The sequence below is a fragment of the Silurus aristotelis genome, assembly GCF_946808225.1.
Source record: "Silurus aristotelis genome assembly, chromosome: 2".
Lineage (NCBI taxonomy): Eukaryota > Metazoa > Chordata > Actinopteri > Siluriformes > Siluridae > Silurus > Silurus aristotelis.
In genome coordinates this window covers 11488359-11503363 of record NC_139575.1, presented here as the reverse complement: position 1 = coordinate 11503363, position 15005 = coordinate 11488359, and the positions used below count along the sequence as shown (strand labels likewise).

The window sequence follows — 15005 nt, the reverse complement described above, 5'->3', positions numbered from 1 at the left end:
AAATCAAAACTAAAGAAATGGACATACATTAATTACATAAAAAATTTTTTATTTCATTTTCTATATGTTTGAGCTGTTCATTTTTTTTCTTTCTTTTATGTAGTGTATTTTATTTCTGTATTTTGTTTTTATTAATCACATTTATTTTATTGTACAGCTTGATATACAAATTAAATGTAAGTAAAAAAAAATATATGGTTTATGTTTTTCTATTATAGTTATTAATACCGTATTTTCTGGACTATAAGCCGCTACTTTTTTTCCACGCTTTGAACTCTGCGGCTTAAACAATGAAGCGGCTAATTTGTGGATTTTTCCTGGGTTTTTCCCGGTTTCACGACCTTCAAGCCAAAAAACTGAACCCCATAATATTAGACCAATGAAATTGCCGAACGGGTTTAGGTGAACCAGTGAAACTCCTTATATTAAATCAGATGCGCTCACACTGAATCGGGCCGCACCACATAATAAATATGGATGAGGTTCCTCTGACGTTTGACCTGCCACTCACTTGGACTGTCAACAGGAAATGCAAATCATTCGTCACGCTGAAAACAACCGGGCATGAAAAAACGCATTTTACCTGTATTCTGAGCTGCACGGCATCGAGAGAAAAGCTTCACCAATGGTGATTTTTAAACGCACGACGATGCCAAAAGATAAACTCCCGAGAGAAATAGTTTTGAAAGGAAGGAGGAAGATAGTGAACAATGATTTTCTTAGCAGGCTACTGTTTAGATACAAGCCGTGTTACAGACACTGCCTTTCATTAAAGCCTGTGTAAAGTTCATTAGTTTCAGTGTAGGCTTATAGACAGGTGCGGCTTATTTATGTTCAAAATAAAAATCTTTGTAAAATTCAGTGGGTGCGGCTTATATTTGGGTGCGCTTAATAGTCCAGAAATTACGGTAGATATACTATATAGACAACCCTAAACCATGTAAACCATACCTTTTTTTATAACTGGCTTTGTGTACATGGGCACTGTCATGCTGGAACAGATTGGAGTCTCCTCATTCAAGTCAAGGGAAATTGTAATGCTACCACAGCCAAAGACACTCTATATAATTTTGTACCTCCAACTTTGTGGTAACACACATTTTGTCTATATAAAGTAGTCCAGTATTGTTTAATTCACCTTACAGTAGAAGGAACATTTTTACATATTACATTTTATGCTTCTGATATTAAATCCTATTAAAAAATGTAAAAGTAAATTGAGAAGTGTCACAAATTTTGATATTTTCAACAACACAGTCTATTTAGCATTTTTACTTAAGAAAACAGTTTTGAATTGAGAAATCCCTTATATTTAGGCCTATAACTAATAATATTTTTGTGCAGTGATAAACTGTCTACAGAAACAGCAATGCTTTCCTATTAATAATATACTGCAATGACACAGGAATAGCAGGCAAAAGGCAGAAAAGGCCCACAAATCTAAAGATACACTGCACACACAACTTTAGACAAGACAAAAAAAAAACCCTCTCCTCACTGCTTCTGATTTTTTATGATACTGTAAAATAAAATAAATAAATAAATAAAAAAGTAAAAAACCTCTGCAATATTGACTGTCAGCAAGACTACGCATCAATAGACTGGTTTGTCAGCAGTCTCTATTTTTATGTAGGACAGAAATAGTAAATCAGATTTAAAGCCTAGATAGAGGTTGATTTAATAACACTGTACATTTTATGTTGAAGTATTAACACTTATCATCATGTAAGTCAATCTCTATAGTACTGTTACTGACAAAATTTCAGATTGGATCTGAGAACATTTGTGGAGAAAGTGTAACTTTAAAGCCTGGACTTAAAACTATAATATTATAATCTTTATAGATATAAGATTTAATGTAAGCTTTTTTGACGGTACAAGTTATAAATAACCACATTTTGTCCAAATAGTGTAGCTCAGTATTGTTAAATTCACATTCACAAAGGTTAAATTCACATTTTTACACATCTGATTTTTTCTTTTAAAAATGTGTTTCTGATTGTAATTCCTATTTAACAAAAATTTAAAGTGAATTGAGAATTGACACAAAGTTTTGACATATTTCCAAGATTTACCATTTTTACTTAAAAAAAATTGTCTTTAATTCAGAACTATCTTATCTATCTCTCCTGCTAAAATTCAGAACTATCTTACATTATGAAGAACTCAGAACCCACAAGAACTCTTTGGCACTTACATTGGGGAAGAAAAAATTAAAATAAAAATAAAATAATAAAAAAAGATACAGTGGTCCCCCGGAACTCTGAAAATCCGTGAATTTTGAATGCACCCCTGCAGCCCTATGGTACCTTAGTGAATTCATCTAGACATTATGTTACTTTAATACAATAATGTGTTTAAGAAATTATGAAATTTATTAGTAACATAGTTTAAAATGTTATTCCTAACGTTCCTGAACATTTGGTCCCACTGCGGACTTTTTTAGGGTAATCTGCAATTTGCTGTTAGTTAGATTTCAAACGAGAACTCGCAAACTTTCAGAGCTGTGAGTCTGAAACACAAATTATAGGAGTTTGACTGTAGATATAAAATTTAGTGCAAGATTTTTTGACTGTTTAAATGATTGCCCTGACAATATTGTAACGCGTTGGGTTTGAGTTTATTGGAAACATACATAAACAACAACTTAAATTATCACACTCCAAATGAAAGAAGTCCATCTACAAGGTGACTGGCAGGAGTAACAGATAATCAGAAGAGAGAGATTTATTGAATGCCTAAAGCATTTGTAATTTGCTTTGTAATTTGAATATAAGTGAATTATATATATATATTTCAGCCAATTTATTCTCATTAGTATGTTTGTAGCATTGACCAATTTTAAGTTATATGTTGTGCAACATTGATTGATACTTCTGTTCACTCTTGGTGTGTTATTTTTTATAGATTATGGTAAATTCATCCAATAAGCCTTTTATGTGGCCCAGTGGCTTCCACATAATTTTGCCATGTTTGCTTTTGCACTATATTCATTTCAAATATGTACACTAGTGTCAGTATTTTGTTTACGGATCTCAGGGTTTTTTCTTTTTGATGCTCTGCCTTACCATTGCTTGATGACTATTGGCTAATGGAGCATGTATCATGTTTGTGTGTCCATTATGCACTTTGTTCTATCAGGCGTGACATTTGCTCGATAGAAACTATGGAGGTATTTTTCTCAGAGCACTTCTGCAATCCTGAGGGGAATGCAAAAATAGCAACCATATTCAACACGAATGTATTGTAGCACACTTTTGGTGCCAATACTATTTGGCCAACCTATCTAGTGCATCTTGTGCAGGGTTTAGGACACAACCCTAAATGTGTTTTACCTGTAGTCATGGTAATACATTTAATGGTGGAGTAGGATGGAGCAAAAAGCATATTAGAAAACATTCTTCAACACAGAACTCTCTACCAGGAAAAGCGAAAAATTGAAAGACCGGGGCTTTAACAGTCCTTCCGATCAGTATCCCAGAGCCTTAACCACTGAGCTACCACCTTATGCAGGAACAAGTTTGGTTCTCCTAGATCAATTGTAGGGAAATATTGAATGCTACCATCTCCAAAGACATCCTATAGAATTGAGCGCCTTCAACTTTGTGATGAAAGTTTGGGAAATAACCACATTTTGTTTATATATTGTAGTTTAGGATTGTTAAATTCACATTTACATTGGAAAGAAACTTTTTTTTTTTTGATAGACATTTGATTTTATCTTTTTTAAAGGTGCTTCTAATAATTAAAACTCATTTAAAAAAATTTAAGTAAATTGAGAAGAGTCACAGCGTTTTGACATATTTGCAGCAACACTCTCTATCCATCCATCCATCCATCCATCCATCCATCCATCCATCCATCCATCCGAATCAGAATCAGGTTTATTGGCCAAGTGTGTTGACACACACAAGGAATTTGATTCCAGCTGTTTGTTACTCTCAAAAGTACAGACATAAATTAAAACCTATACAAGACAAAACAGACATGACAAGACAAAAACAGACTATACAAGACAATACAGACAATCCATACCAATGTGCAAGAGAAATTGCTGAATCAGGCTTGCATACAGTCAAATAACCGTAGCGGCTCTCCAAAACTTTTAACAATTTTATTTTCTGGTTTTAAATCTAACCCACTCCTGACATTCCTGCAAGAATTAATGTTTAAAAAAACCCTACCTACTCTGTTTTGCTCAGTAGGACCTGACCTAGCTGTAGTAGCTTTGCCAAAAAGAAACCACAGGCCTGTTAGAAACCTGAGACAACTCAAGTCACCTTATTCTAAAGCCATATACCAGCTCCAGCTGTCACAAAGGGTTCAGAATTAGAAAGCACTAGGAGAAGTGGATTAGCTTCCTATTTTACACCCCCAGGTAATCCAGGAAACACCTCTAAGCCTGTGGTAGCCACACTAAGCAACATTCATTTTCATGTCACACAGCTATCTGGATGCAGTCCCTGTCGCTGTCGCGCTTTGCTCCTGCGCTGTTATCTAACACCTAAACACCTCAGAGGGGACATACATACAAGCACACACATGCACACAAATATGCAGTCACACATGCACAGGACACACAAACACTAGTTATATCAGGAGAACATGAATGAATAATAGAGGTAGTGTATGAGTTACTGTTGGGAGGATGGTGGCCTATATGTGCGTGCACACACACACACACACACACACACACACACACACACACACACACACACACACACACACACACAGACCAGAATAACTAAGGTAAAGCTTTGCACTAAATTATTAAATACTCTAATCACACAGTTAGATTAAATTCAGAAATATTCATGAGGTTATTAAGGTCAATGAAGCCCACAAATGTGAAAATGGAATACTCTGTGCCAACACACATTCTTGCACCAACAAAATACCGACCTACCTTACATGGAACATTGGCAAGGTAAAATAAAGTGTAAAGATTACATGCACATTTACAGAACCAGTTTTATTAACCAGGTATTTGACACGTGCCTGCAATTTGTCTTCGTGAGTGCCCATGTAACAGATTAAACGTACAAAACTGCACAATTTACCAAGATGCCAAACGGTTAAAGAAATACACGAGGCACTCTATTACCAAAAAATTTAACAAAATCATACCCACAATTGATTCTGATCCAAGAAGCTCTGTCTTAAGTAAATGTTCTTGTCAGGGAATTACATAAAACCTCCGTCATCGCATGTGGAACAAGCCTGCCTCCATTTCCCTCCCAAAAATACAGCTGATGGCACACAGTGATGCCAACATACATAAACACACGCTTATGAAACACAAACGTACAAACATGACCACACTTTCTGTCTGAAAAGAAAAAAAGAGACCTGTGCAAATATGGCATTACAGTAGTGCTGTGTTCTATTGTATGCTGAATGTATGTGAGTGAGTGAGTGAGTGAGTGAATGAGTGAGTGAGTGAGTGAGCGAGTAAGTGAGTGAGTGAGTGAGCGAGTGAGTGAGAAAGTGAGTGAGGGCGGGAGTGTGCGTATGTTAGCGTGTGCGTGGGTGCGTATTTGTGAAATAAACTCCTTATACAAAGGGAATTCTGACCCAGCCAGCTGGGCACATAGGCTGCAACTGTGAAATCCAAATAATCCTTTACCATGCCAAGCCAAAGGAAGGGGGTGAGGTGAAAAACGAGGAGAAAGACAACAATTATCCCTGCAAAAATGTGTATTTGTGTGTGTGTGTGTGTGTGTGTGTGTGTGTGTGTGTGTGTGTGTGTGTGTGTGTGTGCTTAAGATAACCAGGAGCTTCTGCTCTATACTAAGAATGATATGCAAGACATCAGAATGGCAAGCCACTCAAAATAGCCGGAGAGCTTATGCCATTTAAGCCACCCCACACTCTGAAAGCTAAACATACACTGAAAGACAAAAAGGAGTGAGGGTGTGATAGAGAAAATAAATGAAGCATAAGCAGATGCAATTCTTACCTTCCATCATGATTACAGATTTGCATTCCTCTATCAACAAGGAGCCTGCAACAACAGGAGGAGAGGAAGAAACCCCTGGTTAGCAAATGGAAAGCAAGAGAGGCAACGCACCACAGCCACGCTTAAGAGATTCCCATCGGCTGTCGCCTGTCTAATGCTCGGCCGTGCGTGTTTAGGCCATGGATGCTGCTGCTGCTAGTCACTGCGGCTTTCATAGGATGCTCAAAGGGAGGAGGAAAAAAGCAAACCAGGCAGAGACGGGAAGGGAGCTAAAGAGGGAGGTGCTAGAGAAGGAGGGAGGTTGCTCAAGAGAAGGATGGGAGGGGGAAGAGAAAGAGGGAGAGAGAGAGAGAGAGAGAGAGAGAGAGAGAGAGAGAGAGAGAGAGAGAGAGAGAGAGAGAGAGAGAAAGAGAGAGAGAGGGAGGGAGGGAGTGAAGGGAGGTTTGCTGATGTCACAGCCAATCCCTGAGGTGCTGTCATACGTCACACAGCACACAGGACACAGCTTCGCTCAGCGCCCTCACTGGGAATACACACATGCACCTAAACATACACACACTCAACTCATTTCGGTGCCAGCTACTGCCAGAACGGAACAGAAGGGGATTAATGAAGTGAACAGAAAGATGCCTGTCTGTGTTTAAAGTGCTCTTTGTTTCTGAGAGACCCGTGTCTTACTCTCAGGGACAGATGCAGCATCCCTGTCCTGAACTTCAGAAAGCATATTAAACCCCTTGACTATGTGTCTCTCCATTTAGGATCACTGTCAGGCGCCTTTTCACGCGCTCTGTGCTAAATAAAAGTCATCGACCTGACGTCACTTAGGAAACAACGTGGGAGGAGCCAGAGTACAGATGACAGGGATGGAGGCACACTTTAGAAGAAGAACACCAGAGGGAGGAGAGACAATAAAAGAAGAAAGGCAATCATTTAAAATAAGCTTACAGAGAAAACGGCATGAACCAAGAAAGGGGTGTTGGGTCTCAGGTGTACAGTACAATATAATTGCATTCAAACCTTTATGGAAGCCTTATCCAAACCTTTGAATTACCCTGGACTCTCCACACATTGTCAAATTGTCAGGGAATGATATAATATTCCATGTAATTAGCAAAATATTTTGAGGTCTCCTTTATTGTTTTGATGTTATCATTGCCATATTGGTTTTAACTTATTTTCATAGATTTGCAGGCCAGCCGAAATAAAATCAATAAGTAGGGATGCACATTCATATTTCTCTGCAATTTTAGGCTGTAAACTGCTCTAAAGGAAAATGCTGATTTACTTCAGGGCCTCATTTTCACCACAGACATACTGCAGACGTTGGGTTACCGATGATGGAACGTGGTCTTGATTTGCATCAATTAAAGTATTTCACCAGATAAGACCAAATATTTGGGGTAGCAGAAATGATTTTATCTAGCAAAATAAAGAGTAACTATCTCAGTGGCTAGTTTTTTAAACATGAACCTGGTCAGTTAGTTCACTTGTTTAATTCCTCTGATAAATTTAAACAAATTAGCAACATTGATAAAAAGACACAGAATATGTAATGACCAAGTATTATTCATTTATTCTCAACACCTCAAATTCGCAACAGATATGTTTAATCTGTTCAGAGTCTATAGCGCTAGTCAAAAGGAGCAAAATAAAGCCACCTTGAAACTACTCCAGACTGGTTTATACAGCATATAAACCTAAACTATTTAGTAAACATTAAAAGAAAATTCTTGTCGCCAGTCATGTTCATTTTTATTTCTGGACTTTCTGTTAGCAAGGAATCTCATTTAAATGGGCTCATTACAGAATACTCTAGTTCTAGTCCATGTGAACATCTTGCTCCCTCCTAGTTCATCCCTCTCTTCTTCTTTGTCTGTTTAGATCAGCCTCCGTCTTGTCCTTTCTCCACGTTCGATTATGTTTAGGTCGGGGCTAAACGTGTGTTTAATTAAGCAAGGAGACAAGTGAGCAGACTCATCAGCAGACTCAATTTATCCACTGGCTTCTCTGTAATAGCAGATGCCGTCTGTGTTTACCGCCCCTCCCCCTTTTCGTACCTTCTCCTCTTTTTGGCCCGACTAATCCCAACGGGTGTGTGTTTGAGAGCTGGTGTTACCAAGAGAAGCGTTCCATATATGTTCATGTTTGTATAGGTTTGTGTAATCGTTCATCCCTGCAGTAAGAATGTGTGCGTGTGTAAGTGTTTAAATTGGATGGATAAAGACTGCTAAATAATGCACAATGCCAACCCTAAGGTCCATAGTGGATGTGTCTGGGTGTACACGAGGCAATGATGCATAACCAACATACATGCTCACATGCAAGCATGAAGCTATAAAAAAAGACAGACAGCGAAAATATCTCTCCGGTGCAGTGCTGCCATCTTGTGTTTTAGAATAAATCGAAACCAATCATAAAGGCCGCCCAAGGCTAAATTCTTGAGTCATCCGTAATTTGAGGCATGAGAGCCATCCTTTTATACCAATGCCAATAGTTAACACAGATATGCATCACATGAAGAAACCAATAAATTGGCTGATTTCAAAATGTACACAAAAAATGTAAGAGTAGCAGAGAAAATTGGGAATTACAGGTACATCGGTACATAATGATGGGAAAAACAGGTCTGGGGGGGCTTTATATAAACATTGTAGAAAACACCTGGAACCCAGTCAAATAAACTTGAGGGGGTTATAGTCAGAAAAAACCCAGATGACTACATACATACACAATAAAAATGTGGTGACAGCCATGCTTACAGAAGCAAAAGCTGATGCTTGGAGAAGTCACAGGCATCGACATCGAGGTAGTCCCAGAGTCATTCTGAACAGCCTCAAATCTGCACTTAGCAAGGCTGAACTACTTTAAAGTACTCTAAAATCTGAAGGAACTAGCCTCTTCTGCAAACTTAAAGTAGCATGGGTCTTAGGGATGGTACATTAGGACTGACAAACACCAATAATATTTATAACCAATTTATCACTGTAACGCTGTTTTGGAACAATGTCCATTGTTAAAAGTGCTATACAAATAAAACTGATTTGAACGAAATTGAAAGAAAGAGTTCAGCATGTCAGTTACCTAGGTAACACACTCTATAGTCTTCACTGGAAGTCAATGTCAGTGCTACTAGTAATAACCGTTTGATTAGTCTGTATAGTCGGAGACTTACCAATTCAGTCTATAACAGTCTGACCTTTGAGAACGTATAAACCAAAAGTCCAACAATTTTCTAGGACCATAAGGTACAGGTAGAACCACATGCAATTCAATCTACTTTCATCTGGAGTACAAACTGTATCCACTTACTCAACAATACGTTAAGTCTATTAAATGTGCATTCGTTTCATAATGATCATAAACAGGAGATCAAGGCTTAGCCAGGGGCAGGAGGGATTCTATGTGGCATAACTGTTAAGAAATCACACTAAAACGATTTGCACTATAATATGAAGCATCTGATGCACTAAGCAGCACCTCCAAGGCTTGATGCCATTCAAAAAACACCAAACAGAAACAGTTTGACAACTTAGGCCAAGGTTACACTTGGAGAATGACTAGACCACAAGGTAAAACTAATGAAGATTGCAGTACACTTTTAATTATTTTTGTTTATATTGCTAATAACGAATATGCAAACTGAAACAGAAAGTACACCCATCCTCTGGTCCTTTTCAGATCTTAGAATTAGGTAAATACAACCTCGGATGAACAACAGCACATGACATTCATTTATTTATTCATTTATTATTTATTTTTTACAAAAATCAAGGCAAAACGGAAAAACTTTATAAACCATGTGTGCTTTCAGAATTAAAAGGCTTTAGTAGCAGCCAGGTGCTCCTAATCAAATGCCCTGGATTAATTGATCCTTAGCAAGAATGACCAACCCTATAAAAGCTGAAATTTCGCTGTAGTCTGGAGCATTTAGGTGTGTATTAACACAATGTCATGAAGAAAAGACATCAGTAACGATCTTACAGAAGCAACTGTTGCTGCTTTTTCAATCTGGGATGGGTTTAAGGCCATTTTTAAACAAATTAAATTTCATAAATCTAAAATGAGGAACATTTTTCCAAAGTAGAAAACATTTAAAATGCTAATCTTCCCAGGAGTGGATATCCCAGCAAGCCAGCATCACCCCAAGGTCTGACTGCAATGTTCAGAGAAATTGCAAGAAAAAAAAAATTTATTAATATAAAAAACATTGTCCTTTAAACAGACGAGAGCAAAGTGGACATGCTTGGCTATATTGCAAAGTGTGACAAACACAGCATTTTATCAAAAACACCTCATACCAGCTGTCTATCACAGTGGTAGAGGGGCGATTATTTGCATTTGATAAACAAATGCCCGAAAACCCAAATGAACTAAAACAACATACAGAAGAGTGAGCCAAAATTCCATTGCAACAATGTGACAGACTGATAAAGTCATGCAGAATACGATTACATCAAGCTGCCGAAGGTGGTTCTACAAGTTATTTAATTACAAGGTGTAATTAGTTTTTCACACATAGCTCCTCCATTTTTGTTTGATTTTTGTAAAAATAAATAGAAAGGTTTATTCTGCCAGGTGGTGGTGTTTAACTGAGGTCGTATTTACTTAATTCTAAAACCTGGCAAGGACCAGATGATTTGTATCATATCCTTACACATAAATCCATAACATTTTAAGAGGGTCTACTATAAGTGTCACACAACTATAAATAGTTACATTTGGTATATGAACATACAACTGTATTTTAATACTTTTAAACTAATTAAATGTTCTTTAGATTTCAAATAAATATAATGTATGCCCCAGAGGAAAATATTAATTTTAGTAAATAATAAAACACTGACATTAAAAGAGGCAAAACAACAAACTTGTCTGTACTTGTTTTTAAGAAAAAAAAAAAAAGTAAAATGTAAAGATTACCTGCAATTTAATAGAACGAGTTGGTATCTACAGCAGTCCCACAGTTCACACAGATTAGCAGATAAATAAATTGTTGCACTGAAATTGCACAAGGAAACCTGCAACAAAGGAGAAAAAGGGACATTTTGTCAGACTGGTTGCTTTAAATGAGAGCAGCAATATGGTTTTGGTCTAATGTAATGCACATCTTTTGTAGATAATAATGGCTTTATTTTGGCTTTGTGCGATTTAATAAAAAAAATGGAGATAAAACCAAGTGTTCATGTTCTATTTAGTTCATGATGTCTGCCACCTGCTGTTCCATATTTGTCATTACATCTGACACCTTTCTTCCTCGCACTCGTATTCTGCAGTGTTTTATGGACTGTGCTCTTTTTAACCTCATTACGAAATAAAGGGTTCAGGAAGCAACACAGCACCAAAACACTACACATTATACACTATACTTCCTAACAACAGAGAATACAGTACTTGCAGTGCCTGTTGAATGACACTTGGTTGAAATACGCAAGTCAAAACTCAAAATGAACATTTACATTTAACCGTAACAACCCAGTTCAACTATATGAACAATAGTGCATTAGAGGCAGGAAATTTCTCTACTTGAATAATACCCAAGTAGCAGCCTATTTCTACATGCACATACTTGCCCAGTCGTGGGATTAAAACTTTAAGCTGTATGCACATGTACATGCACACAGCAGCCAAAAACCACACATGCCATTGTTAAGTGCCAGTCTTGTATGTTTCCACTGATGAAAACATCTTGTGTTATTGCATAAGCAGCATTCTTTGAAAGAGGCTTTCCACTAATTCAACACAGTAAAATCGGGAAAGGGGCCACAAATTGCAAACAGCTTAAGATTTAAAACTAGTAAGCCGATTTATGCATGGCAATGTTGTTATAAAGGTCAAAAAGCTCAAGAAAGTAAAGTCTTTTACTATATGGACAAAAGTCAAGTATTTCTAGCCGTATGTCGTATGTCTACGCAAACTGTTACCACAAATTTGGAGGCATGCAATTGTATAGGATGTCTTTGGATGTGGTGGTATAGAATCTTTTATTTATTTGAACCAACCCAAATCTGTTCCAGCATGACAATGCAGTTATGTACAAAGCAAGTTTCATTAGGATATGGTTACTATTGGAATACTGACTACACCCCAGGCCTCCTCACCCTACATCAGTACTTCACTAACACCTTTATGGATGAATACGCACATCTCCACATATCTCCACATATCTCCACAACCACATTCTAGTAGTGAAATCTAGTGGAACATCTTCACAGAAAAGTGGAGGTTATTTTAACAGGAAACTTGGACTAAATATGGAATGGGATGTTAAAAAATATTCAATATTTGGTGAAGATTTGACATGTCTCTAAAACTGTACTGGAGAAGATGAACACAGTTCTATGCAAAGATATTGATGTTTTGATGTGATCGTGTCCAACATGTCGCTCCAAAAATTCCCACGTGTTTTATTGGGGTGAGATCAGTGTACTTATGAAAACCATGACATAATTTACAACAATCTCACCATCCATGAAGCATTCAGTGATTCCTCATGTCCTGAGGGTGGGGACAGTGACATTTTTTAACTCCCATTATAAAGTGCTAAAGATTTATTTTAATTTGTCACAGGCGTGTATTAACTCGTGTTTTCAAAATCTTTCCAAAAATACACAGACGAAAATCATATGCTACTGCAAATCAGGTAGAGTTTGATTTAACTGCAAATAGAAGACGTTCCAAAATCCTGAAAAGCAAACACACTTGACCTCCAAATTTTCCTAAATCCTGAATTTAAAAGGTTACCATGATCACTAAGCTCACAATAACTTACTTTCACAAACATCTACAACATAAAGCAATGCTTGATTAAATAGTATATAAAACAATAACAATAGTTTGGCACCATTCTGTCACTGATAAGTGAAATGTTAGATAATCCTTTATATTTCCAATCTCCAGTTTTCTCTTCACCCCTCCCACTCTTTTTGACCTACTTATTAAACTGACATTCCCATTGTCTCCGATAGATGGAGCACAGACTCTGGGTGGAGAACTTATTCACCTGCCAAAAAATAAATAAAACATTTTGAAAGCAGCTGCGCACACACACACAAAGAGTTCAGGGGTTTGGGGGTTTGCATCTGTCCAGCAGTAATTGTGAGTTAAAGGATTGATTATTATAACAAGAGTGCGCAGAAGTTAAAAGCCTCTTTAAAGTGCTGCAGGGATTAAGTGTTGCTCTGAACAACGCCTCGTGACCAAGCCGACCCGTGGCCACAGTCTGCAAAGGACCAAAGATCATCCATGACAACCCTGAATTAAGTCGAAGAATTATTCTCTAAACAGAATGAGAACAGTGAGTTTTGTGCAAAGTCTATAGTTTACATTTACAGTACTTGGCAGACACCCTTATTGAGAGTGTCTTACATTTATCTCATTCATACAACTGGGCAGCAAAGGTGTTAGGGGCCTTGCTCAGGGGCCCAGTAGTGGCAGCTTGGTGTGGCTGCGATTTGAACTTGCAATCTTTGTATATAAAGTCTAACGTCTTCACCACTACACTCCACCTCAGAATTGTTCTAGAAATCTCTATTCCAATGGTTTGAAACAAATGCTAAAGTCTGATAAATGCCATCTAATAATAATTACTATAAAACTGAAATTAGAGCGAAAAATTACAGATAGGGAGAAAATGGATCTAAAATGGTATTTAATAATTGTCAAGTAGTTTATAAAGCAGTTATTAGTTCATGGAAACCTGACCATCAAACCCGTATGTGTTTTTGATTACCCTATTCATGATTTATTCCCCCGTTTCCTGTCATAATAACCTCCACTCTTCTAGAATGTTTTCCACTATAATTTGCAGCACAGCTGTGGGGATTTGTGATCATTTAGCCACAAGAGCTTTAGTAAGGTCAGGCACTGATGTCGTGAGAGAAGGCCTGCGGCGCAGTTCGGCGTTTCAGTTCATCCCAAAAGTGCTCCCTGTGGTTATGTTCAGGGTTCTGTTCAGGCTACTCAAGTGCATACACATCAATCTGACAAACCATGTCTTCAATCTTTGTGTTCAAAAACAATTGACATACACTATATGGACAAAAGTTTGTGGACATGTGGTTATAATGATGCTTTTAAACATCCCATACCACATTTAGTCTCCATATGCTATTTTAATGACCTCTGCTCTTCTGGGAAGTGGTTCCACTAGATTTGAAAGTGTGGTTTTAGAGATTTGTGCTTATTTAGCCACAAGGGCATTAGCAAAAGTAGTCAGGTTCTGATGTGGGGTGAGGAGGCCTGGGGTGCCATCAGTGTTCCAATCCTTCCAAAAGGTGTTCAATAGGGTTAAAGCTCTACAGCAGACCACTCAAGACATGTACATGTAACCCATAACTTCATGGAACTCACTTTATGCACAGAAATAGTGTCAAGCAGAAACAGATTTGGATCAAATGGTTCAAATGTAAAATCCATTCTATATAACGGAGTGCCTCTAACATTGTAGTAACAGTATGGGAAAGAACTGCAAAATCAAGTGTCCCAATAGATTTGCCCATACAGTGCATGGGTGGAATGCCTAGGTGTCCACATACTTTTTAACACATCATATATTAACTTTACTTTCACAGCATAGCGTTTTTGATATGTGACCTCGTTCCTTAAGGGCCATATCACTTAACCTACTTTACCCAAATCAACCCATGACATCAACAAAGGAAGTCCTAATTGCTTCACAAATTCGTCGTCTGACTCGACTCCTTTTGGTCTGCAAGGAGGGAAGGAAGGCCACTGATGAGGGTGTGTGAGTATGTGTGATGGCTCGTGCCAGCCTTCTGCAGAGCATCGCTGGCCGAACAGCACGTAGGCACAGTAGAAGACCAGACGTTTAGGACTCTAATCGCTGCCATCGTATTATGCCAAAGCCGCTTGAGGAATGTTGTTTTGGTCTTAAAGGTCGCTCCTGCAATCATCAGCGCTGATCACCAACGGGTGTGTGTTAGTGTTTGAGAGGCATGTAGGGGCTTTCCGCAAACTTGGTCACGTTCCACAGCTAGCCATGGTTTGCACAACGGAGTGTGACGTGAGCTAGTGAACATGAGGCTGC

General features: G+C 37.9%; 1 protein-coding gene across 9 annotated transcripts in view; it reads right to left on the bottom strand.

The window, feature by feature from the left end:
• sgip1a (SH3GL interacting endocytic adaptor 1a) overlaps positions 1-15005 on the bottom strand; it is a 75928-nt gene that overhangs the window by 50144 nt on the left and 10779 nt on the right. For 5 of the 9 annotated variants that reach the window (XM_083566681.1, XM_083566683.1, XM_083566680.1 and 2 more), the window contains exon 1: positions 5960-6220. In XM_083566681.1, coding sequence (XP_083422807.1) covers positions 5960-5969 — 10 coding nt within the window. In that variant the 5' untranslated portion in view covers positions 5970-6220. Of the gene's footprint in view, positions 1-5959; positions 6222-10879; positions 10978-15005 lie in introns of those variants that run through there. The other 4 variants (XM_083566677.1, XM_083566674.1, XM_083566676.1 and 1 more) reach the window with 2 other exon arrangements.